Raw genomic sequence first — 25216 nt, 5'->3', positions numbered from 1 at the left:
TATATATGTATATATATATATATATATATATATATATATATATATATATATATATATATATATATATATATATATATATATATATATATATATATGTATGTATATATATATATGTATATATATATATGTGTATATATATATATATGTATATATATATATATATATATATATATATATATATATATATATATATATATATATATATATATATATATATATATATATATATATATATTTGGGGTCCTTAGTGCTCCCTGGTTGCAGATGTTTCATTACCCAACTAGGTAACATCCTACCCACCTAGCACTGATGATGATACCTAGCTCGATAATGAAATGTCTGCAATAAAATAATTGAGCTCAGAGGCCACTAAGGATGCCACGGTTAAATCCTGAGTCACAAATATTCTCTTCTAGTGAAACACACATTCACATACACACACATAAGGTAAAGGTAAAGATTCCCCTGGCACATATGTGCTAGTCGTTCCCGACTCTAGAGGGTGATGCTCATCTCTGTTTCAAAGCCAAAGAGCCAGTGCTGTCCGAAGACGTCTCCGTGGTCATGTGGCCGGCATGACTAAATGCTGAAGGTGCACAGAACACTGTTATCTTCCCACAAAAGGTGGTCCCTATTTTTCTACTTGCATTTTTACATGCTTTCGAACTGCTAGGTTGGCAGAAGCTGGGACAATTCAAAGGATCTCACTCTGTTATGCGGCACTAGGGGTTTGAACCGCCAAAGTGCAGACCTTTCTGATCGACAAGCTCAGCGTCTTAGCCACTGAGCCACCGTGTCCTTATACACATAGATGGTAGCATGTAAAAGCTGACCCTTTGATCGTACGATTGCAGTTCACCTCTTTACTTTTTTAAATCCCTCTGTTAAGCCCCTTGTTTCTAAGTAGTGTAATTAAAACCTGCCAAGTCTCTTTTACAAGAGAAAATGGTAATGTAAAGAATTCTATATGCAAATAAAACACTTTTTAAAAGACAAAAGCATTATTCCAAGTATTATATAGAAATGTGTCTGACGAAACCTTTCTCTCTCACTCTCTCTCACTCTCTCTCTTTTTCCTTTCTTCCTTCCTTCTGTCCCCCTCCTCTTTCTCCTCTCCTGTCTTCTTTCACCATTTGTAGAAGAGAAGCAAGATTCAGGAATAGTGTTCGATGATGAGAGATTTTATCTGATTTCATTGTTCCATTTCCAAGAGCTAAATAGGTTGTGCTTTAAGCACCAGGCTTTTAAACACCACTCAGCATGGTGCCAGAAAGTCTCTGGTGTTTGTATTTCTTTATTTATTGATCCATTTGCTTAAAAGCTATAATCTGGTTTTCAGATGAATGGAGTACAATAAAATCACAATAGGATCATGGGCACAATGCATAAAAGTACTAATCAAGACTTGCCTAAAAGCAATCGAAGGATTCCTTCCCTTTTATCTGTCTGGGCTGCAATAATCCAGATGGGAGCAGGAAAGAGTTCAGCCTTTTCTGCATCTCCTTTGCTGCTAATTAATGATTGTTTGAAGTAGAGGTGGTATTTAGCAGGTTCTGACCAGTTCTGGAGAACTGGTAGCAGAAATTTTGAGTAGTTCAGGAATGGCAAATACCACCTCTGGCTGGCCCTGCCTCCCGAGTCCCAGCTGATCGGGAGAAAATGGGGATTCCCCATTAATATAAGACCTGGTCTTATTTTTGGGGAAACATGGGTATCACTAAAAATAAACAATTACTAGTGCAATATAATTTGTATCTCTGCTGGCAACCAAAGTTTTGGTGCTAGATGTCAGCCAGTACGAAATTACAGAGGAGATAAATAAGAAAGAAGGTTTTGGGTTGCAGAAATAGCTTTTTCATGCTTATTCAAAGCTTATTGTTGGGTATATGGATCATGGAAATGTAAGAAGTTGAGGAGGATGAAGCTTTCTCCCTAGAGCCCGGATCTCCAACTTTGGCACCTTTAAGACTTGTAGACTTCAACTCCCAGAATTCCTCAGGCATGCTGGGTGAGGAATTCTGGGAGTTGAAGTCCACAAGTCTTAAAGTTGCCAAGGTTGGAGATCCCTGCCCTAGAGAATCATTGATGCAGGTTCAACCCGTGGGGCAGGGGATCACGCTGAGACAAGTCTTCAGCTGTTGACCTGAAAAAAAGTCTCAAGATGATCCTCCCTGATTCCAATTACATCCTTGAATACTTCTCTCTCTATTGCCCAAATTTTACTCTTTGCTTTGGTAGAAGGAACTCTTAGCTTCTGTTTTGTGGTCCACGGCATCTCATTTGACCTTCTACATGAGCTCCAAACTCAGGCACAACCCATTTCTCTTTCCTCTAGGAACCCTCATTCTCCACGTGTTTCTTGATTTTTATCATCTGTGGTGCTAAACTGGACCAGAAGAAAGAAGGACCTGAAGATGTGAGATGAACCTCACTTCCTTGCTGTCTTTAAAAACCTGGACCAAACATACAAGTAGCTACGTGATCATCGTTATTTATTTAATGAACAGGGCAAGGGAACACTAATTTTGATATCTTTGTGTTTAGGTCAACACATATTCTGAGCCAGATAAAATTTCGACAGCAAATAATATTGTAGTAATGAATTTATAATGTAGACTTTAAAAAGAAACATGCTACAAAGCAAAGGTTGTGTTATTTTTCCAGCTTTTGGACAAGAATTTGGGAACTTATACCTCCTGGTCTCGTTCAGTTTAACCCATCTTTTACAAGCAGTCCTCCTTACGAAAATAACTGGGACCAAAATTTTAGTTGCTAAAAGTGTGTCAAGTGTGTTGCACCCAGTTTTATGACCTTTTTTTTGCAACCGTCATAAATATACATGCATACTTGTTGCCAAGGGTCCAAATTTTGGATCGTGTGACTGCGGGGATACTGCGATGGTCATATGTATGACATTTTTTCAGCACCGTCGTAAGTTTGAACGGCTGTTAAATGAACCACCGTAAGTCAAAGATTACCTGTATAATGATTGGCCAATAAGATCCAATAATAGTTATATGATACAGAACAGGTAGTCCTTGACCTACAAGAGTTCATTTAGTCATTTAGTTCAATGTTATAGAGCAGTGATGGCTAACCTTTTTGTCGTCATGTGCTGAAAGTGCATACAATGTGCACGCAACACCCCCCGGTGTGCCCTGCCCCCTGCACATGCATGCACAAACTCCCTGCGCTCCCCTGCTCCTGTGCATGCACACGTGACCCCCCCCGCACTCCACCCGCCCTCCTGCACATGCGTGCGTGACCCCCTCGTGCCGCGTTTTGGGTCTAGTAGGCCTCCCTGCAGCCTCCTGGGAGCAAAAATAGGCCGTAAGGGTCCTCCCCTGCCCCCACGCATGCCCCCCTACCCCCACGCTTTCAGAGACCCAAAAATCAGCTTGCTGGCGGGAGGCGCTTGTGTATGCATGGTGGAGCTGAGCTGGAGCGATGGCTCATGTGCCTGCACAGAGGGACTGGAAAAAGTGACCTAGGGCCATTTTTCACAGTTACGACCTTTGAAGCATCCCCACGGTTACGTGATCAAAATTCAGATGCATGTCAACTGGTTCACACTTAAGACCGTTGCTGTCTCCCAAGGTCACATGATCCCCTTTTGCGACCTTCTGACCAGCAAAGTCAATGGGGAAGCCAGATTCCCTTAATAACCAGTTTACTACATATCGACAGCTGTGATTCACTTAACAGCTGTGACAAGGAAAGTGGTGAAATGGGGCAAAACTCACTTAACAAATGTTTCACTTAACAACAGACATTTGGGGCCCCGTTGTTTAAGTCGAGAACTACCTGTAAAATAGTAGCAAAGAGTAAACCTGATTAAGGAGGATGGGGCTTAATTCCAAGTAAGAATGCTCAGATGGCCACCTTGCTTTTCCATCTTCCCTTTTCTTCCTTTCTCTAACAGGAGAACTACAATACTTTTCAAGATAAGGCATAAAAACTCATTTGCTTACAGATCTCCAATATAAAGGTTAGGCCAGACTTCATTGACATTTCCCCGGCAAGGAACTGAGGTCCATAACATGCGTTGCAACTCTCCCAATTCTGGAGTTTGATAGCTGTGCTGACTGCTCAAGGAACGACTGGACGTTCTTTGCAGCCTGGGGCGTCTCAAGTCATCTGCGTTTAGCGAACACCACGACATTCTGAAAGAGACTGGAAAGAACAGTTCCACCATGGATTTATGGACATCAGAGTGGAACAAAGTGAGTCAATGAGAGACATAAAAGGTAGGAGACAAGAGAGAGAATTGGCTTTGGAGACAGATGTACACACTTTCTTAGTTGCAAGACTTCAGCAGAAGACCCAGGAGTCCTGATTCTTCAGGATTTTGTAAACTACCACCCATAAAGGACACAAGGCACACAATGTTAGGGACATACAGTATTCTATATCCCTTCTTTGCAGCTCTATGCTCTTTTGCTCTAAGTAGAGTTTCCTGTTACAGTTATATTGTTGAGCAGTAAAGCACATGGTGACTGTGCTCTTTGTTTGCTCTGTGGTGCTTTACATGAAACAGAATATCTAACATCAGGAAATTTCTCCTTAGTTGTAATCTTCCACCTGTTACTCCTTGTCTCACCCTCAAACAGCTGAAAAAAAAGCCTTTTTCCCTCCCAAAAGCTTTTTATAAAAGCTGGGAAAGCTTCAGAAGATGATAACCATCAGGGACTAGATAGCGATTTGTGTGGAGAAATCTTAAAGGAGTTGGGGGCATTTGCCTGGAGAAGACTGAGGAGGGCTCTTCAAAAGTGCTAGAAGAAATTCTCGCGAAAGAGACTTCAGTCCTGTCTTTTCTCCTTCCAGAAGATAGGACAGGAAACAATAGATTTAAGTAACATGAAGGCAGATTTTGATTGAATGTTAGACAAAACTTCCTTACAGGAAGAATAGTTTCAGTGTGGAATCAGCAATGCAAAGAGACAGGAGAAGTTGTGGATTTAGGAGGAGACTATCAGGCTTAAAAAAGATGCCTACAGGAGGTGGGACTCCATAGACCTGAAGAGCTCCTTCTAATTCTATGTTCCCAAGACCTATTTAGTCAGTGGTGGGATTAAGATCATTTAACAACTGGTTCTCTGCCCTAATGATTTCTTCCAACAACCAGGTCACCAAACTGCTCAGAAAGTTAACAACCCGTTCTCCTGAAATGGTGCGAACTGCCTGAATCCCACCACTGTAACTAGTCCTAGAAATGTTTACAACTGGGGGAAACTACATGTCAGGCCTGCAGCCATCTTTTCTTTTGGGTCTTTGGACTGCCATACTTTCTATTATTCTGCTATGCATTTTCTACTGTGGGAAAATGTGAGGGGGGATTGTATGGAGTTAGATGCTATGTAGCCATAACAAAATTATTTCTAGAAAGCCAAGGTCATCCTTTGTCTCTGCACCTGACCGGAATTGGATTGGTGGAACTGCCGGCATGGCAGTGGGAGATTGGACCATGTGATTGGCTTGTGGGTGTGGGGGCAAGATCTTGAACTTTCAATTGGGTGGGGAAAACCAGGAAGCTTTCAGATTCGGGTTTTCCCAGCTGTGCCAACGTGGCTCTCTTAATAAATTGGAACTTTGAGCAATACTTTGCCTTGGACTCTGGTTTACTTTTGGATGCTATTTGGAACCCTGACTGCAACTGCCTTACTTGCAAGAGTGATTGTATTCACTGGAAAAAGATCGAGAGAGCTGTCATGGGTTCCTAAGCAGACTTTTTTGTGATGGGTTGACTGATTAAACCCCAAACTTATATCAGCATAATGCCTCTTGACTAGGTGGCATATAAACAATTATAAATTGCATTATATTGCAATGCACTCTTTTGAATAATACTCTCTACAGTTGCTTCAGTAGGGGGCATCCAAATACTTGTTTATATCATAGAATTATATTACATTATTACTTTGCATAATATACATAGTACATGCGATAATAAAGACATATCATTCCATCCTAGCCAAGGGAAACCCATTAAAAGCTATTGGAAAAAAGAGGAGAAAAGTAGTTTAACTTTGATCAAATAAGCCAACTTCATAAACTTGTTTACTCTTTTTATGTAATGTCCCAAAAGCTGATTTTTTGGGGTCTCTCTTTAGAACACATCTGCTTTGTCAATCCAAAAATAAGGAAATTGTCTGTCACTCTTGTGAGTTAAAGTCCGCATATCCAAGATACTCATATAATTTATTAGTTGTGTGTTGCTTTCAGTTATTAAAACCTCAGTCAGTTTCATTTCTAGGTCCTACATAATATCTTTGTCAATATGATTCTTGTATCCTGTCAATATTAAATCCATATCTAAAATAGCCTGATTTTCAGCTATATTCTTTATATTGCTTCCTTTAAGTCCTTATTTATTTATCAGCTAGTCTAAAGAGTATGTTCTAGGTAAGTTGTTATCAAAGATCTTTAAATGCTTTCAGAGTTTAAATATTTTACTCCAGAGGTGGTATTCAGTAGATTCTGACCAGTTCTGGAGAACCGGTAGTGGAAATTTTGAGTAGTTCAGAGAACCGGTAAATACCACTTCTGACTGGCCCCTTCCTCATCTATTCTCTGCCTCCCAAGTCCCAGCTGATCGGGAGAAAATGGAGATTTTGCAGTAACCTTCCACTGGAGAGAGGAGGGAATGGAGATTTTACAGTATCCTTCCCCTGCCACGCCCACCAAGCCAGGCCTTGCCCACCAAGCCAGGCCTACTGAATCGGTAGTAAAAACAAATTGAATCCTACCACTGTTTTACTCCATTGTGTGTTACTAGGGATTCTCTTTTAATTATAATCTTTAATTCTATCCAGCTGCCTCTAGTAACCAGCCTTCAATGTTTCCCCTTATCATGTTTTTCTGTCATCAAGAACATTTTCCCAAGAAGATACCGGGTTGTTAACATTTAACATTTTAACATTTAAACTCAAGTCTTTATAGATTTCAATAAGATTTTAAACCACAGGGAATATTCTTATAACTTGCCAAATTTTTGTTTCCAGTTCATCTGGCTTCTTACACCATTTAAAAACTTTCCAAAATCAACATTCTAATCACCCTTTTCCTGTTTAATTGCAAATCAAAACGTTTTAAACTTACATAAATCTTCTTTGGAGGAAAATCAATCACTTTGATAAAACTTCTGACCCTCTTCATACTAACTGGGTAGTATGAGCCCTTTAAATGACCATTATATTAATCAAAGCTTTACTATGATGTGTGGAAGAGATCTAATTAAATTAGTACATGTTACAAACCTCAGTTGAAATTTCTTCAGTAAATTAGAAAAATTGCATAATTACGGTATCTCCGGGCAATTGATAAAAATGGTGCAGCATCAAAAATTAATTCCACTTTTTTACTTTGTTAGTGTTAGGGTTACTATAGCAAAATCCTGGAAATATATTTCTTTAGGATAATTAACTAACTAATTAACAAATAATCTTGAGTAATCCTTTGAAATGGATGAAATTAAATACATTTCCAAACTGTGCATTTTTAATGCCTGCTCCCTGTGTATTTATTGTTTTATTTTCAATGTTTTGTTCAGTGGTGGGATTCAATTTTTTTTTACTACTGGTTCTGTGGGCGTGGCTTGTTGGGTGTGATGTGGTTTAGTGGGTGTGGCAGGGGAAGGATACTGTAAAATCATCATTCCCTCACGATCAACTGAGACTCGGAAGGCATAGAATAGATGGGGGCAGGGCCAGTCAGAGGTGGTATTTACCGGTTCTCCAGAACTACTCAAAATTTCCACTGCTGGTTCTCCAGAATTGGTCAGAACCTGCTGAATACCACTCTCTTTTTTGTTGATGCACTATGTTAAACCAACATTAATAATAATAAAAAATTATACCTTTTTATGGACTGTTTCTCTTTGCTGTTTGATTCACCTGCTGTAAAACTAAATTTCAGTTTAAAACTCTCAAAATTCTTAACTGAATATTCTTTGGAAATTCTTTTAAACCTTTTTTGAGGCATGAAGGTTAAGTGCACTCATATAACAGTCTATTGCAGAGGTGTCAAACTGAAGGCCTGGGGGCTGGATCCAGCCTGCAGGGTGCTTAGATTTGGCCCATGGGGCCACCCTGAAAACAGCAAAGGATCAGCCCGCAGTGCTTCTGCCAGTGAAAATGGAGCTTGCGAGGGTTGTGTGTGATCCTCCTGAGCTCCATTTTCGCTGGCAGAGGGTTGCAGGAGGCCATCGCAACCGAAAATGGAGTTCAGGAGCCTGTTTTCACTGGCAGAGCATTCAGAACCCCACAGGCGCCCCTGACACGAGTGACGTCAAGCTGGCCATGCCCGTCCTGGCCACACCCACCCTGGACCCCTCAGGTCAAACACAATCCTGATGTGGCCCACAATGAAATCACGTTTGACACCCCTGGTCTATTGTATGCACAAAAATGGAAAGGCACTTTGATTTCTACCATGGACAAAGGGTAGCAGAAGTTGACGGAGTTGGATGAAATGGCAAAATTGACAATTTTGATTAAAGAAAAGAATGTAAATACTTTTGTTTCCACATGGGAACCGCTTCTGAAGTTTGTGCTTGAAGTGGAAAAGAGTGAAACTTTGATTTTTGGTTTTACAGATTAGACTGACAACCTGATCCTTATCAAAATGGCTATTGTATATTAGTATGAAAAAACAAAAAGTTATCATTTGGTATTGATGCCTTAATTTACTGCAACAGAGAGAGTCGGAAGTCAAATGCTTCTTTTTCTTTTTTTCCCCTACCCTTCCTCACTTCTCTTCCCTCTCTTCCTCCCCACTGTTCCCCTATTTACTTTTGTATTTTGTGTCTTGTTTTATCTTACCATGTTTCCCCCCAAATAAGACAGGGTCTTATTTTCTTTTGACCCCTGAAATAAGTGCTTGTCTTATTTTTGTGGAGGTCTTATTAATTTTTGAGGTCCAAGAGGCGTCAACCTCGGCCCGTGGATCAGCTGATCCAGAGAGGGCCAGAAGTTCTGTCTCTATTTTAGCACACTCCTGCCAGTCCTAGTGTTACTGGGCCTGCCACTCTTTGTTACCGCCACTAAGAGTAGGGGCGAGGTAGCCAGGGTTTGGGGGAGCAGCCTACGTGAGGCCATTCCACATGAATGGCAGGTGCATGTGGGACGCATGGAGCATGTCCCCACTCCCCGGAAATGGTGGGGACTGGCTGTGCATGTGCATAAATATTTTAGGGGAGGACTTATTTTGGGGGGAGGGTTTATTTTAGCCCATGGGCTCAAAAGCCCGATTGGGCTTATTATCCAGGGAGGTCTTATTTTCCAGGAAATGGTATAACTCAATAAAAATGTTAAATTAAGAACTGTCCAGCTTTCCTTCTGATCAGATTATAATTATTAATACTTATATAAAATGAAGTAGGCTATGGATAATCCAAATACACAGTAAATAATTCCAGTTTAATATTCTAAGGAAGCCGCACTCTGCGGCTGCGAACAACATCAAGGAGAGCCCTGGGAAATTGGAACAGATGTTTCAGAAAGGTATTTCAACTAGCTTTGATCAACTCCATTAACATATTCCTTGCTTTTCTTTTCTTTTTCTTTTTAGTGAAGAAAGAAATGTTGGGGTGACTTGAAGGGCAGCTTACTTTAAAAAAAAATCGTTTTTATGCAACGCTTATAGGAACACGCTGGGGCCAATCGTAACACAAATGTTGGAGAAATTATAAACTGAATTATTAGCTTGGGAAAAATCTCTTATCTCTGAAATAGAATTTTTCCCCAATCCTGCCATAACCCGTCCTATCAAATATCCAGTGAGGTTTGATAACCATCATGTTTCCTGTAGAAATGTTGAATGTGTTTGTCAAATAGGTCACTCACATTGATTTTGTTACGAGTCTCTGAAGTGGTTTCACTTATCATAAAACAGATGAGGGAGCCTTCGCCTTTTTATGGCCGGGGGCTACATATAACATTGAAAGAGAGAGCTGGTAGCTGAAGTAACTAAGATTCTGGGATAGCTTTTGATCCTTAAAAAAATACATTAAGCCTGTTCTATCATTTATTTATCCATGAAAAAGAAAGATATATGTCCCACTTATTAGCAACTATGGCCAAAGTGACTTTTAAAAAGAGAGGGGAAAGGTACAAACCATCCATTCTTATTATAGATGCAATCTTTCATTTTCTGGCATATATTCATAGACTTGTTTAATGCTTTAGTCCAGAATATATCTAAAGATGGCTCTTGAACTGAGCTATCCTGATGATAAATTAATATGTTGCTCATACATTGAGAGGCAGTTTGGTGTAATGGTTAAAGGCAGCAGGCTAGAAATTGGGAGACTGGGAATTCTAGTCCTCTATGAAGAATGGTTGCAGGAACTGGGAATGTGTAGTCTCATGCAGAGAAAATGTAGGGGGTGACATGATAGCAGTCTTCCAATATTTAAGGGCAGTGATGGGATTCAAAATTGTTTACACTGGTTCTGTGGGCATGGCTTGGTGGGCATGGTGTGGATTGGTGGGCATGGCTTGGTGGGTGTGGCAGGGGACGGATACTGTAAAAGCAATGTTCCCTCCCCACTCCTTGGCAAGGTTACTGCAAAATCCTCATTCCCTCCTTACCCCACCAACTTGCTTTCCATTCTCCTGTGCAGGGCAACAAAAGAAGACCCAACTGATCATCTGGGACTTTGGAGACAGTGAATAGATGGGGCGGGGCCAGTCAGAAGTGGTATTTGCCGATTCTCTGAACTACTCAAAATTTTCGCTACTGGTTCTCTAGAACCAGTCAGAACCGGCTGAATACCACCTCTGTTTAAGAGGTGTTCATAAAGAAGAGGGGTTATTCTCCAAAGCACCTGAAGACAGGACAAGAAGTAAGGGATGTAACTTATCAGAGAGAGGGATCCAATCAAGAATTAGGGAGAAAAATTCAGACAATGAGAACAATAAACCAGTCGAACGACTTGCCTCCAGAAGTTGTGGGTGCTCCATCACTGGAGACTTTTAAAAAGAGGTTGAACAGCCATTTGTCAGAAATGGAACAGGGTCTCCTGCTTGAGCAGGGAGTTGGATTATAATGCCTCCTAAGTCCCTTCCAACTCTGTTATTCTGGCCAGTCACTTTCTCTCAGCACTGGGAAGGAGGCAGGGGTGGGCTGGGCTGCTACAGGTTTGCCCAGGTTCAGGAGAACCCGTAGCTAACATTATAGCCCGTTCGAGAACCTCCAAATCCCACCCCTATCTGGCCCATCCCACCCACCCTGACCCTCCCAGAAGTCTCCTCACAGCCTGTTTTGGATGCTAGGTAAGTGCAGGGCCCATATGGAGGCTCGGGGAGGGAGAAAAACGGGCCTCCTGGAAGTTCCAGAAGGTGGGAAATGGGCCTGTTTCCAGCCTCTGGAGGAGCTCCGGAGCCCGGGGGAGTACTTTTTCACCCTCCCAGAGGCTCAAAGAAAGCCTCCAGAGCCTGGAGAAGGTGAAAACACTCCCCCCGCCCCCGCTGTGGTGCAGGAGGCCGACTAGGCCACGCCCATCCAGCAGAGAACCCATTGCTGAATTTTTTGAAGCCCACCACTGGAAGGAGGCAATGTCAAACTACCTCTGAAAAACCTTGCCCCAGAAACCTCAGGGGCTTCTCCAGGCAGTCTCCAAGAATCAAACATAATTGAACGGAATTTTTTAAAAAATATCTGTGCATGGGGTTTTCCCCCCCACAAAAACAGGAACAAAAGTGGAACATATTTTTAAGGCATATATTTTTCTCCTCCGGCATTCTGGTCAGCTATATGGATCCCGGAGAAATATTTTTGGGCAATGAGATACCCTTCAGCTTGTCTTCAGAACTAGTTTCTGTTCTCTTGGTCTGTTCATCTCCATCTCAGCACCCTTGGGCAGGGGGAATGGGAACCATCTTTTCAAGTTTTTTATTTTTTTAAATAAATGCCGTATTTTTTGGAGTATAAGAGACACCAAGATTTTGAAGAGGCAAATTAAAAAAAAGTTTTTGAACTCTGTAGACCTCCCAAAAATGGCCCATTTTTCACAAAAATGGGCCTGTTTTTTGTAAAAAAAAAAAAAAAGACATGTATACCCTTTAGGAGGCTTGTGCTCCTAAAGGGCTGGGGGGGGGGGCAAAAATGAGCAAAAACCGGCCCATTTTTCACCCATTTTTGCCTTCCCCAGCTCCCAGGAGCACTCTGGAAGCTTCCTAAAGGCAATGCATGGCCATTTTTGCAAAGGGGTGGGCTTTCAGAAGGCTAAAAAATGCTGTATTCAGTGTATAAGACACACTCAGATTTTCAGCCTCTTTTCTGAGGGGAAAAAGGTGTGTCTTATACTCCGAAAAATACAGTATATCAAATCAATGCGTGAACAGTGTGGCAACTGGATGTCATACATTCTAATACAAATAAAACTAGTAAAGTTAATTGTAATTATTACATTCATTCAACTTATGTATTTCTAATAATAATACACATTTATAATATGTTGCAATCTATCATTGTTCAATTAGTCCATGTTTTCTCGTCATTACTTCCATTTTATTATATAAAAGTATATGTACCAATATTCCCCCTTTTCTTATTTCTATCACTTATTCTAGCTTTTAATCATGTCACCCTTTATTAAAAGACTTTTTTTTTCTATCCTATCTAACTTCTAATCATGTCACCTACCTAAAAAAGAGAAAGAAAGAGAAAAGCAAAAGCAAATCAGAACAACAACAACAACAAAAGACGATCATCTATCCATTGTCTCTTGCCCGCTTCAATACTTTAATTGCTATGCCTTTTGTCCCCCAAGATGGAATGGGAACCATCTTGAAGGGAGACTTTCGGTTCAGGAACCACTACAGACAACTGTCCGATTATGATTTGAGCACTGAAGCTGATTAGAATTTGACACTCCTGCTACTTTGCTGTATGAAGAGGGAATGAGTGGACGCTTCTCAAATAGCAGTGACCTAATCTACAGGCTAACCCCCTAAGTTCCCAGGTGTGTTCCATAAATCATCGCCATGCAGCCTCGCAGCAGACAAGGAGGTAGAGGGTAACATAATAAAGCAAAACTAATAAATCAAATTAGTAGAAAGGACATCCCACCAGAGAGTGGGGGGTTGAGGCTCAGCCTGCCAATGCAAAATGAATATGGCAGGAAAGGGATGGAATCCCAGCCTGCTTCTTCTCCTGGTCCTACATGAACCTGAGGTGTGAGGGAAGAAATGGGGCTACAGAGTCATAGATTCACAGGCTGGAAGGGATCTTGGAGGTCTTCTAGTCCAACTCTCTCTCCAACACAGGAGGACTTATACCACTCTGGACAAACAGCTGTCCAATTCTTTTTTCTTGAATCCCTCCCACAACTTCTGGAGGCCAGCTGTTTCATTGATTAATCATTTTACCTGTGAGGAAACTTCTTTTTATTTCCAGATTGGTTCTCCCTCGGAAGACCTTCCACCCATAGCTTCTTAATCTGCCCTCAGGTGCTTTGGAGGATAAGTGAATTCATCTTGTTCCTTAGATTTATCTGGCATTTCTCACAATGTATGGGATGGGAGTATACTTTTACCCACCAAAAGAAGCATTCTAGAAACATTCTAAAGTAAAGGTAAAGATTCCCCTCGCACATATGTGCTAGTCGTTTCTAACTCTAGGGGGTGGTGCTCATCTCTGTTTCAAAGCCGAAGAGCCAGCACTGTCCGAAGACGTCCCCGTGGTCATGTGGCTGGCATGACTAAACCTCGAAGGCGCACGGAACACTATTACCTTCCCACCAAACGTGGTTCCTATTTTTCTACTTGCATTTTTACATGCTTTTGAACTGCTAGGTTGGCAGAACTGGGACAATTCAGAGGATCTCACTCTGTTATGCGGCACTAGGGGTTTGAACCGCCAAAGTGCAGACCTTTCTGATCGACAAGCTCAGCGTCTTAGCCACTGAGCCACCGTGGCCTTATACACATAGATGGTAGCATGTAAAAGCTGACCCTTTGATCGTACGATTGCAGTTCACCTCTTTACTTTTTTAAATCCCTCTGTTAAGCCTCTTGTTTCTAAGTAGTGTAATTAAAACATGCCAAGTCTCTTTTACAAGAGAAAATGGTAATGTAAAAGAATTCTATATGCAAATAAAACACTTTTTAAAAGACAAAAGCATTATTCCAAGTATTATATAGAAATGTGTCTGACGAATCCTTTCTCTCTCTCTCACTCTCTCTCGGCAGAATCTGGGACAAGTCACAGGAGCTCACTCCATTACGTGGCACAAGGGATTCGAATTGCTGAACTGCCGACCGTTCTGATCGATAAGCTCAGCTTCTTAGCCACTGAGCCACCATGTCCCAATCAGAAACATTCTAGGAAGATGCATTTTTTGGACAAGTTGCCTTCAGAAGTTGTGGGAACTTCATCACTTGAGACTTTCAATTTTAATTTTAATTTAATTTTATTAAATTTATAGACCGCCCCCTCTCCCTGAAGGGACTCGGGGCGGTGTACAGACCACAAAATAAAAACAGTATAAAAAATTAAATATTTTTAGATACCCGTAAAATCAGATGAAATAATAGGCTGTACAGTATGATTAAAAATTAAAACAACCTAAAAAACCTACCCCTAAAAATTTAAAATACAGGCTAGAGGGACACAAAACTACAGTTAGGCCAGGCCAGCTAAGTTGAACAGGTGGGTCTTAAGCTTCTTAAGGAAGGAGCGGAGATCAGTGGTTATTCTAATATCGGGGGGGAGGTCATTCCAGAGGGTCGGGCCCATCACAGAGAAGGCCCTACTCCTGGGCGTCGCCCGCTGGCACTGCCTAGTGGACGGCACCCGGAGGAGTCCCTCCCTGTGAGAGCGAATCGGCCGCAGGGATGTATGGGGCAGGATGCGATCCCGCAAATACCTAGGTCCTGTGCCATGGAGCGCTTTAAAGATGATGGTCAACACCTTGAAACGCACCCGAAAAGCCACAGGTAGCCAGTGCAGCCCGCGGAGGAGAGGTGTTACATGAAAGTACCTAGTACCTCCCATAATTGCCCGCACGGCCGCATTCTGGACCAACTGCAGCCTTCGGATGCATCTCAAGGGAAGCCCCATGTAGAGGGCATTACAATAGTCCAGTCGGGACGTCACTAGCGCATGGGTGACTGTGTGCAGGGTGCTCCAGTCCAATAGGGGGCGCAATTGGCGCACCAGGCGAACCTGGTGGAACACCCCCCTTGCCACGGCCATCACATGGTCGTCCATTGACAGCCGGGCATCCAGGAGGACGCCCAAATTGCGTGCCCGCTCCACGGGGGCCAGCTGTTCGCCCCCGATGGCCAGTGATGGAACTCACTGGTTGAACCGGGGCGCCGGTAACCACAGCCACTCTGTCTTGGAGGGGTTGAGCTTGAGTCTGTTACTGCCCATCCAGACCCGTACGGCCTCCAGGCACTGGGACATCATTTCGACGGCCTCGTTGGGGTGGTTCGGGGTAGATATGTACAGCTGAGTGTCGTCAGCGTACAGATGGTACTCGACCCCCAAACCACGGATGATCTCACCCAGCGGCTTCATATATGTGTTGAACAGGAGAGGCGAGAGGACCAACCCCTGCGGCACCCCACAAGTGAGCGGCCTCAGGGTCGACCTCTGCCCCCCCATCAGCACACATTGCGTTTGGCCCGAGGTAGGAGGAGAACCACCGCAAAATGGTACCCCTCACCCCCAACCCCTCTAGACGACGCAATAGGATACCATGGTCGATGGTATCAAAAGCAGCCGAGAGGTCTAATAGGACCAGGATGGAAGAGCAACCCCCATCTCTGGCCCTCCAGAGATCATCCACCAACGCGATCAAAGCCGTCTCCGTGCTGTGGCCGGGCCAGAAACCGGACTGGCGCGGGTCTAGATAATCAATTTCCTCCAAGTGGCGTGGGAGATTGGATTGCCATTTGTCAGAAATGGTGTAGGGTCTCCTGCTTTATTGGGGGCGGGGGGGTTGGACTAGATGACTTATAATCAGGATGGTGAACCTATGGTGCGCATGCCACAGGTGACACATGGAGCCATTTGTCAGGGCACGCAAGGCATTGCCCTGTCGTTTTTCATCCTCCGGAGCCTTCAGGGAAGCCTCCAGAAGGCCCCTAAAGGCTCTGGAGGGCTTAAACCGGCCCTATGAGCAAACTGGAAATCTGTTCCCAAACTTCTGGTTTGCCCATAGGGCCATTTTATTGCACTCCGGAGGCTTCAGGGAAGCTCCTGGAGCCTCTGGAGGGCCTCCGGGGGGCGGGGGAGGCTGTTTTCGCCCTCCCCAAGCTCCTATAAAGCCTCTGGAGCCTGGGGAGGGTGAAAAAAGCATGCAAAAAATGGGGGGAATGCCTGTCATGCACGCGTGCACACTGGGGGGGGTTGTGCATTGCAGCACACCTGCGCATGACCCCCTGAGCTCCCCCCACTCATGGCACGCAAGCCAAAAAAGGTTCGCCATCGCTGACTTATAAGGTTCCTTCCAACTCTGTTAATCTGTAAGAACTGTAGTCCCGGTACCACCACTCTTTCAGCTCTTTATTCTTAAAAATTATCAAAACTTATGGTATGATGCCTTTGTCCTTAATATGGAGATTGCACAATATGAATAAATATTTTTGTTATTTGTTAGCATATATACCATACTAAGCCAGCCCTAGAAGTCTGCCAGTGTAAGACAAAGATGGAGGGTTCTTCTCTCAGCTTCCCCTGTCCTTCAAAGCATCTTGAAAATGACTCACAATCACCTTCAAGCCTGATCATCTTGAATTGGAAGAACAAGGAACAAGAGAACCTTGTTTAAGCAATGGAGTCATTTAACCCTTGGCCCATCATGAGCTGCGAGAGGTCCCGGAGTAACAAAAGTCCCTTCATTCTGTACTCCATGCAAGTAGAGGGGAATAGTGTAAACTGCTTGCATAGGCAGCTCTCCCATATGTAGACTGATTTCATATTCTACACATTTGTCTGGTTGTGTATAAAATCCAGACAGTTCCAATAAGGGGGGGGGGATTAATAACACCCTCATGCCACCTTTCTCCTTAAAAGACCTGCCTATGTAGCCTCTCCCCCCAGGCTCTTCCCAGGTAGCCAGCAAGTGGTCAGCATGCTCCACTGTTTTTTCTGAGAAAACACTCATGTACTGCTAGTCTCAAATACATCACTGCTGAGCCCGGAATAAATCGACCCAGCTGTCGAACGCAGACAATGTTATAAGAGAGGTCAGGAACTGATTCTGGCAAGGTGCGAAGACCTCCTGTGGATGGCCCTAACATGATACTCCCCTCTCCTGTTCCTGTAAAGGTTGTGATCCCACAACGTTAATGATGGGAACACTGCCTGGACTGCCAGAGCTATCAGACTGGCTTAGAGAAGGAAAGACATTCAACTTTTTTCCCTAGATGGACTTGGAGATACAAAATTATCATTCCGTCCCTGGCACTGTATAAGGTGATCTATCCTTAAATACGTATCCTCTTGATCTTCCTCTGTACTTAGGTGGCACTTTTCAGACATTCTGCCTGGATCCTCTCCCCCACCTACTCAGAGGGACCTACAGTATATCAGCCCCATCACTAAGGACAGCATGAGGTGGATTGCTACTGGTTCACACCGGTTCAGGCAAACCGCTAGTGGTATTTTGGCCTTAGTCGCAGAACCAGCAGTGATCCAGGCTGGCCAGGCCCCCAAACTGTTTCCCTAGTTAGGGAATGCCGGCATGTTTGGGGGTAATTTTTTCATGTTCTATGCATGCGCAGAACAATTTACAGTCAACTGCGCATGGACGCACAGCGTGCGTCTGGCGCACACGAAGTGAACCAGCAGCAATCCAACCCTGGTGAGCAGGAACTGGCAGGAACCGAGCCAGCTCTTTTGGTGTGCCCCTAATAAGCAGAAAAACACAGCATGCAATTGCAGTTGTCGTTCAGCTGTTGGGGAAAAGACACCGCTCTACCCCATACGTGCACCCACCTTAGGCAAATATCAGTTTGTCAACAAGCTCGAAAGTACTTGCCTTTTGAGGGTCCAGCTTCTCCGGCTGCTTGGGACCGTTTTAGATCATGACATTCTTCCGCCGTTTCCTTCTGGGTTGCCGGTTACACAACAGCTTCCTTGCCCTGTTAGCTGTCTGTGGTTGAGTCAATGGCTATTTTTAATGGCGTTAATTATAAACCATGGTGTGTGTGTGTGTGTGTCTCACCCCACCCCAATAACAAACTTCCAAATATTTCAGAGCGAGAGGCAGCTGGGCCCGGCTTGGAAAGGAGCCCATCATCTGAAATAGCCACAGCTCTGAATGACCTTCCAGAGAGCTTTGGGTCTCACGTTCCCACGTGAGGGTGTGGAAGGGACCGTTCCAGGAACTGCAAGTTCTCCCAGCAGGGAGAATGCAAAACAGGGAGTCTGTCATGCATTCCCTGCTGAACAAAGGCGAAAGTGTTTGAAAGAGAAGGCGGTTTTGTCTCACTGCAAGACTTTGGATTCCTTTGTCTGCCACATGTTTGCCTAAACCTGTAATCATATTTATTAATCAAATTTACATCTAGCAGCCACCCATCTACCACCTCCCCATGGGGCTCTGGGCTGTATGGCACACAACAATCCAATTTTACAAATGGGCAAAGCCTTTGTAAGCCTTAGTAAGACCACACGTAGAATACTGCATCCAGTTTTGGTCACCACACTATAAAAAGGATGTTGAGACTCTAGAAAGGTTGCAGAGAAGAGCAACCAAGATTATTAGGGGACTGGAGGATAAAAACATAGAGTGAATGGTTGCAGGAACTGGGCATGGCTAGTCTAGTGAAGAGAAGGACCAGGGGAGACATGATAGCAATAGCAATAGCAGTTAGACTTATATACCGCTTAATAGTGCTTTTACAGCCCTCTTTAAGTGGTTTACAGAGTCCGCCTATTGCCCCCAACAATCTGGGTCCTCATTTTACCCACCTCGGAAGGATGGAAGGCGGAGTCAACCTTGAGCCTGGTGAGATTTGAACTGCTGAACTGCAGCTAGCAGTCAGCTCAAATAACCTACATTACTGCACTCTAACACTGCAAAGCCTTAGCTCTTATTAGCAGTGTTGTAGCAGTCTTCCAATATTTGAGGGGCTGCCGCAGAGAGGAAGGGGGTAAAGCTATTTTCCAAAGCACCTGAAGGTCAGACAAGGAACAATGGATGGAAACTGACCAAGGAGATATTCAACCTAGAAATAAGGAGGAACTTTCTGACAGTGAGAACAATCAACCCATGGAACAGAAGTTGCCTTCGGAAGTTCTGGGAGCTTCATCATTTGAGATTTTCAAGAAAAGATTGGACATTTGTCAGAAACAGTGTAGAGTTTCCTGCTTGGGCAGGGGGGTTGGACTAGATGACCTACAAAGCCCTTTCCGACTCTGTTAATCTGTTAATTGTAGAAGTCCAATGCAGGTGACTGACTAGGGTCTCAAGCCGAAAATAGTATGGGTTGAAATATTAATTTCCACAGCAATAGCCATAACTTGCAGCAAAGTCTAGGTTGGTCCAGTCCATAAAAATGTTGGAAGAAATGTCCATCTGGGTTCAGTTCCAAGTGGGGAGAAAGACATTGGAAATATGGTGGCTGATTGGAAAGATGGTTTTAATGGTGGGCGGGATCTCGTGGTTTGAGGTCCTGGGCAAAAAGGGAAGAGATGCCAACAGTGCCTTGGTTTTATGCACTCTCTGGACTTTTGAATTTGAGCTTGTGTTCTGATTGGTTTTCAGACTCCCATGGGGCCATGCAGGGGCAACTTTGTAGGCTGTCTGTGTCCCAGGCTTCGTTGAGCCTGGCTGGGTAATGATGTAATGAAGGGGCTTTGGGCAATTCCTCTTATGGCTCTGTCTGAAAGAAGTAGATCTTTGTTATGTAGATGTCAAGCCTGCAACCACCTTTTCTTTTGCATCTTTGGCCTGCCACACTTTCTATTATTCTACTATGCATTTTCTATTGCGGGAAAATGGGAGGGGGAAATTGTATGGAGTTAGATGCTTTGTAGCCATAACAAAATTCTTTCTAGAAAGCCAAGGTCATCCTTTATCTTTGCACCTCTGCACGTGACAGGAACTGGATGGGTGGAACTGCCAGCACGGCAGTGAAAGATTGGACCATGTGATGGACTTGTGGGTGTGGGGGGAAGAACTTGAACTTTCAACTGGATGGGGGAGACCGGGAAGCTTTCAGATTTTGGGTTTTCCCAGATGTGCCAACCTGGCTCTCTTAATAAACTGGAACTTTGAGGAATCCTTTGCCTTGGACTCTGATTTATTTTTGGATGCTATTTGGAACCCTGACAGTAGAATAGACTGGCCCAGGCCTTAATGGCCTATTGACAAAGGTGGCGAGGGGAATGAGTTTCTGCCTCCCTTTTAGGGGAAATATTCTGTCCTTTTAATATTTCCTAAAATATTTCAATTTTCTAGGAGACGAGTGGGTGCTAACTTCGCACAAGAACAACGTGGACATGTAAGGATAACATTAAATATGCATCAAATTGCAGGGATAATTTGAGAAGTTCAGAACTATTTATTTGGGAAGTGTCCCAAATAACAGCTGGGTTGGACAGGGTAGAGACAGAGATAAAATCTTCCTCGAGTGGGACTCTTGGTGACTCTGCTGTGGAGTTTTCTTGACCACCGTTGACAAATATTTGCCCCTGCCATTTTCTGAGATGTTTTTCAGTTCCCCACTAGAGGTGGGTTCCTACCTGTTCGGACCGGTTCAGACAAATAGGTAGTAACTTGCCCGGACACATGACCGTACCGGTTCTATCCTGGGCACCGCCATCTTTATTTTCTGTTCAGCACATGCGCAGAACAATCTTAATTGAAAACATGTAATTTCCCCCCCTTTTTAATAGTGTGCACATGCCAGTCCCAGAGAGGTCCCTGAGATTGGCCATTTTCCGCAAAAACAGAGGCCTTTTTGCCTTTATACCATCGACCATGGTATCCTGTTGCACTGGCTATGGGGGTTGGGAGTCAGGGGCACCGTTTTGCGGTGGTTCGGCTCCTACCTCTCCGGCCGGACGCAACGTGTGTTGGCAAGGGAGCAGAGATCGACCCTGAGCCCCCTCACTTGCGGGGTGCCACAGGGGTCGGTTCTCTCGCCACTCCTATTCAACACATACATGAAACCGCTGGGCGAGATCATCCGTGGCTTTGGGGTGGGATACCATCTGTATGCTGATGACACTCAGCTGTACATCTCCACCCCGAACCACCCCAACGAGGCCGTCGAAATGATGTCCCGGTGCTTGGAAGCCGTACGGGTCTGGATGGATGACAACCGACTTAAACTCAACCCCTCCAAGACGGAGTGGCTGTGGCTTCCGGCCCCCCCGGTTCAACCAGTTGCTTCCATCTCTGGCCATTGGGGGTGAGCAACTGGCCCCCATGGAACGGGCGCGCAATTTGGGCGTCCTCCTAGATGCCTGGCTATCCATGGATGACCATGTAACAGCCGTGGCAAGGGGGGCGTTCCACCAGGTCCGCCTGGTGTGCCAATTGCGCCCCTTATTGGACCGGGATGCCTTGCGCACAGTCACCCATGCGCTAGTGACGTCTCGCCTGGACTACTGCAATGCTCTCTACATGGGGCTTCCCTTGAGATGCACTCGGAGACTACAGTTGGTTCAGAATGCAGCCGCGCAGGTGATTATGGGGAGGACTAGGTTCTCCCATGTAACACCTCTCCTGCGCGAGCTGCCCTGGCTTCCTGTGGTCTATCGGGTGCGTTTCAAGGTTTTGATTACGATCTTTAAAGCGCTCCATGGCATAGGACCTAGTTATTTGCGGGATCGTATCCTGCCCCATACATCCCTACGACCAATCCGCTCACACAGAGAGGGACTTCTCCGGGTGCCGTCCGCTAAACAGTGTCGGGGGGCGACACCCAGGAGCAGGGCCTTCTCTGTGATGGGCCCAGCCCTGTGGAATGACCTCCCCCTTGACATCAGGATTACTTCCGATCTCCGCTCCTTCCGTGTAAAGCTCAAGACCCACCTCTTTCAATTATCTGGCCTGGCTCAACCGTAGTTTATCCTCCTCCTGACAGTCCTTTTAAATTGTATTTTATCATGGGATTTTAATGGCTAATTTTAATTTTCTATTATTATTATTAATGTGATATATGTTTGATTACTACCTCCTCCATGTATGTATATGTATGTATATGTGTGTATCTATATGTCTATATGTATGCATGTTTATTTTTTATTGTACGCCGCCCCGAGTCCCCTGTGGAGAGGGAGCGGCTAACAAATTTAAAAAATTTGAATTTGAATTCCTCCAGCCTCCAGAAGCACTGTGCTGGCTTCAGCAGGGCTGGGAGAAGGGAAAAATGCCTCAGTTTTTGCAAAAAATGGCTCGTTTCCTGCCAATTTGTCACAAAAATGGGAACGTTTTTGCCTTCCCCCAGCCCTGCTGAAGCCTGCAGAGTGTTTCTGGGGACCAGGGAGGACAAACACTTTTTTCTTACTGGGTAGTTTGCAGGAGCTCCCTTAGCTCCGGCGAGGCTGGAAGCCCCCCACTCCACCCGTCAAAACTTTTCCCCACCGTTTTGGTGGGCATGGCTTGGTGAGGGGGTCATGTGACTGAGTGTGCGTGAGTGACCTCAAGTTGGCCACACCCACTCAGTCACATGCCCCCTATCTAGCCATGTCCACTGAGCAGGTAATAAAAATTTTTGAAACCCACCCCTGTTCCTCACGTTGAGTCTGTCACAGCCTTGGAAGTTTCTGGGATTCTCCATCAAAGCATCAATCAGGCCTGTTCCTACTTCACTTTTTAAAAAAAGTTTTTATTTTGTTTATGCAAATATCACAACTTTGTTGCAAAGAATCACAACAGATATGTAAAAGAAGTGTAATGTGTTGCACATTACACTTCTTTTACATATCTATTGTGTTTCTTTTATCTGTACATATAAGTCATATATGTGTGTGTGTGTGTGTGTGTGTGTATGTATGTATGTATGTATGTATGTATGTATGTATGTATATATGTTGTATTTGTGCTGATAAATAAATAAAGGGAGACTAGTATAGATCTATTTCAAGCTATTTAGCTCTCATCAGCTAGCCATACCCTTACTGGGATTTGAACCTGGGCTGCATTACATATTAGGCAGATGTGTTAGCCACTAAGCCACAGGCTCTCCTCCTTTATCAGCTAAGCCAGGGAAATAGGTATGTACTGTGTCACAACCGCTGGTATGCCCAAATGTGCTTAATATCAGCACAAATGCAACACAAATATAACAAAGGCAACATTAAAAATATGGTTTTCTGCCAGGATGGTCTCCTGGAGTGAGCCGAAGGATAGAAAGGGGAAACAGTGTGTTCCCTCCCATATTTGGGCATACCAGGGGTTGTGACACAGCACACTCACACACACACACACACACACACACACACACACACACAAACACGACTTATATGTAAGTCTCACTCGCCATCTTCAGGCTGGGTTTTGGGCTGCGAGTGAGACCTCGCCGAAACGTTGCCAAGACAATCTCAATCTTACATGGGAAAAGACCTGAATACAACAAGACCAGCATATATATAATATATATATGCATTTATATTATTCCATACATCTTTTTTCTTCATTCTATTCCTATGTATAACAACCTTTAGTACATTTGACTTGTTTTGTATCCATTTCCTATTATTTATTTGCTACAGTCTATTTCGTGTTTCTATCTTTTAATCATTTTCCGGTTTTGTAGTTGTTTTTTAATTTGTTGATCTTTCTTCCTTTCTTTTTTGCTTTCCTACTTCCCCCCTCCCCTTTCCTCTAGTAACCCTACTTCACTTTTTTGTAAGCAGCCTTCTTGATGAAAACGAAAGAGGGGATGAAAAAGAAGAGATGAGTTACTAACACCTGCAATGCCAATTTGTTAGGTGGAACTCAAGAAGACCAGTAAGTTTATGCACTGCATTCCACTTAATTGCAGGCACATTTCAGGATATAGTTAGTACTGTTCAGGGGGGGGGGGGGACCTCACAGGAATTAATTGCCCAGTTTTTATAAACACCTTTAAAAAAATATATCCCATTTTTACTTAACATTTTAACCTCAAGCAAAAGATACAGGCAGACTTAGTTTCATAAACTGGATTTATACTTCCATCTGCTGGTGAAGGGAATCATTACACCTCCTCTCTTTTGCCAACAAAAAATATTCCTTGGTGCATTTTTAAAAAATAATTTTGTTTACAATTGATAAATCAAGTACATTTTCTCAAAATAATACATAAGCAGAGGCCGATGTTGGTACACTTTTAAATCCATCTTATTTGTAAGAATGAAATTCACACCAAATTCTCAGCTGAAGTTATGGGTTAAGATTTTTTTTTTTAATTACCTACTTTTTTCTGTCTATTGCTGTTTTATTCTCTACAGGTCCATGTTTGCCTATATTGTCACTTCTATGGGAACATTTAAATTTCCAAGACACACTGATAAAATTTATTTGCATTATCTGTTAACCAAAATAAATTTATTTCTCTAAAAATAGCAAATTATGCTATATTACCTGTATGTGTAAGCTTCATCCACAAATAGTTCCCTATAGTTATTCGTGTTAGGGCTTAAGTTTGCTTTGTTTGTTCTTTTGAATGGATTTTTATTGGTCAACCAACATGACCAATAAACCAATGGCTGAAATAAAGTTTCTTTCTGTCTAAACAGTTGAATATAGAGTTTTGGATTTTCATTTTCTTTTACTGTATAATTTTTATAAAGTAGGTTAGGTTTTAGATAGCTAGATAGCTAGATAGAAAGATATAGAGATGGATAGCTAGATAGTGATAGATAGATAGATAAATAGATACAGCAATAGATAGATAGATAGATAGATAGATAGATAGATAGATAGATAGATAGATAGACAGATAGATAGATAGTATGTTTCCCCGAAATTACGACATATCCTGATAATAAGGCCATGCCACACTTTTCTGGTGGGCAAAAATATAAGCCCTCCCCCGCAAATAAGCCCCCTGGACCTCCGCCAGTGACGTGCGGTGAGGTTTATAGCTGGTGAGGCATTGACACAGTGGTGGGTTTCAAAAATTTTTAGAGCCTCTTCCGTAGGTGTCACCTGCTTTGTGGGAGTGGCTTGCTGGCCATTTGACGGTGGGAGTGGCTTGCTGGCCATGTGACTGGGTGGAGTGGAAAATGTGGTGAAACTCACTTAACAACACTCTTGCTTAGC

At 43.5% G+C, this 25216-nt stretch overlaps 1 protein-coding gene across 2 annotated transcripts in view; it reads right to left on the bottom strand.

Moving 5' to 3' along the window:
• Positions 1-18244, bottom strand: part of LOC309393965 (dual specificity protein phosphatase 13B-like) — a 30256-nt gene extending 12012 nt beyond the window's left edge. Inside the window, exons 1-2 of one of the 2 annotated variants that reach the window (XM_081956589.1) lie at positions 17993-18244; positions 3972-4173 (exon numbers count right to left, since the gene is read on the bottom strand). In XM_081956589.1, coding sequence (XP_081812715.1) covers positions 3972-4162 — 191 coding nt within the window. In that variant the 5' untranslated portion in view covers positions 4163-4173; positions 17993-18244. Of the gene's footprint in view, positions 1-3971; positions 4174-7855; positions 7877-17992 lie in introns of those variants that run through there. The other variant, XM_081956590.1, reaches the window with a different exon arrangement.
• Between the last annotated feature and the right edge of the window lie 6972 nt (positions 18245-25216).

The sequence above is a fragment of the Natrix helvetica genome (genome assembly GCF_964273705.1).
Source record: "Natrix helvetica genome assembly, chromosome: 5".
Classification (NCBI taxonomy): Eukaryota; Metazoa; Chordata; class Lepidosauria; order Squamata; family Natricidae; genus Natrix; species Natrix helvetica.
The sequence above is the reverse complement of the archived record's forward strand: the minus strand, read 5'-3'. Positions and strand labels throughout refer to the sequence as shown.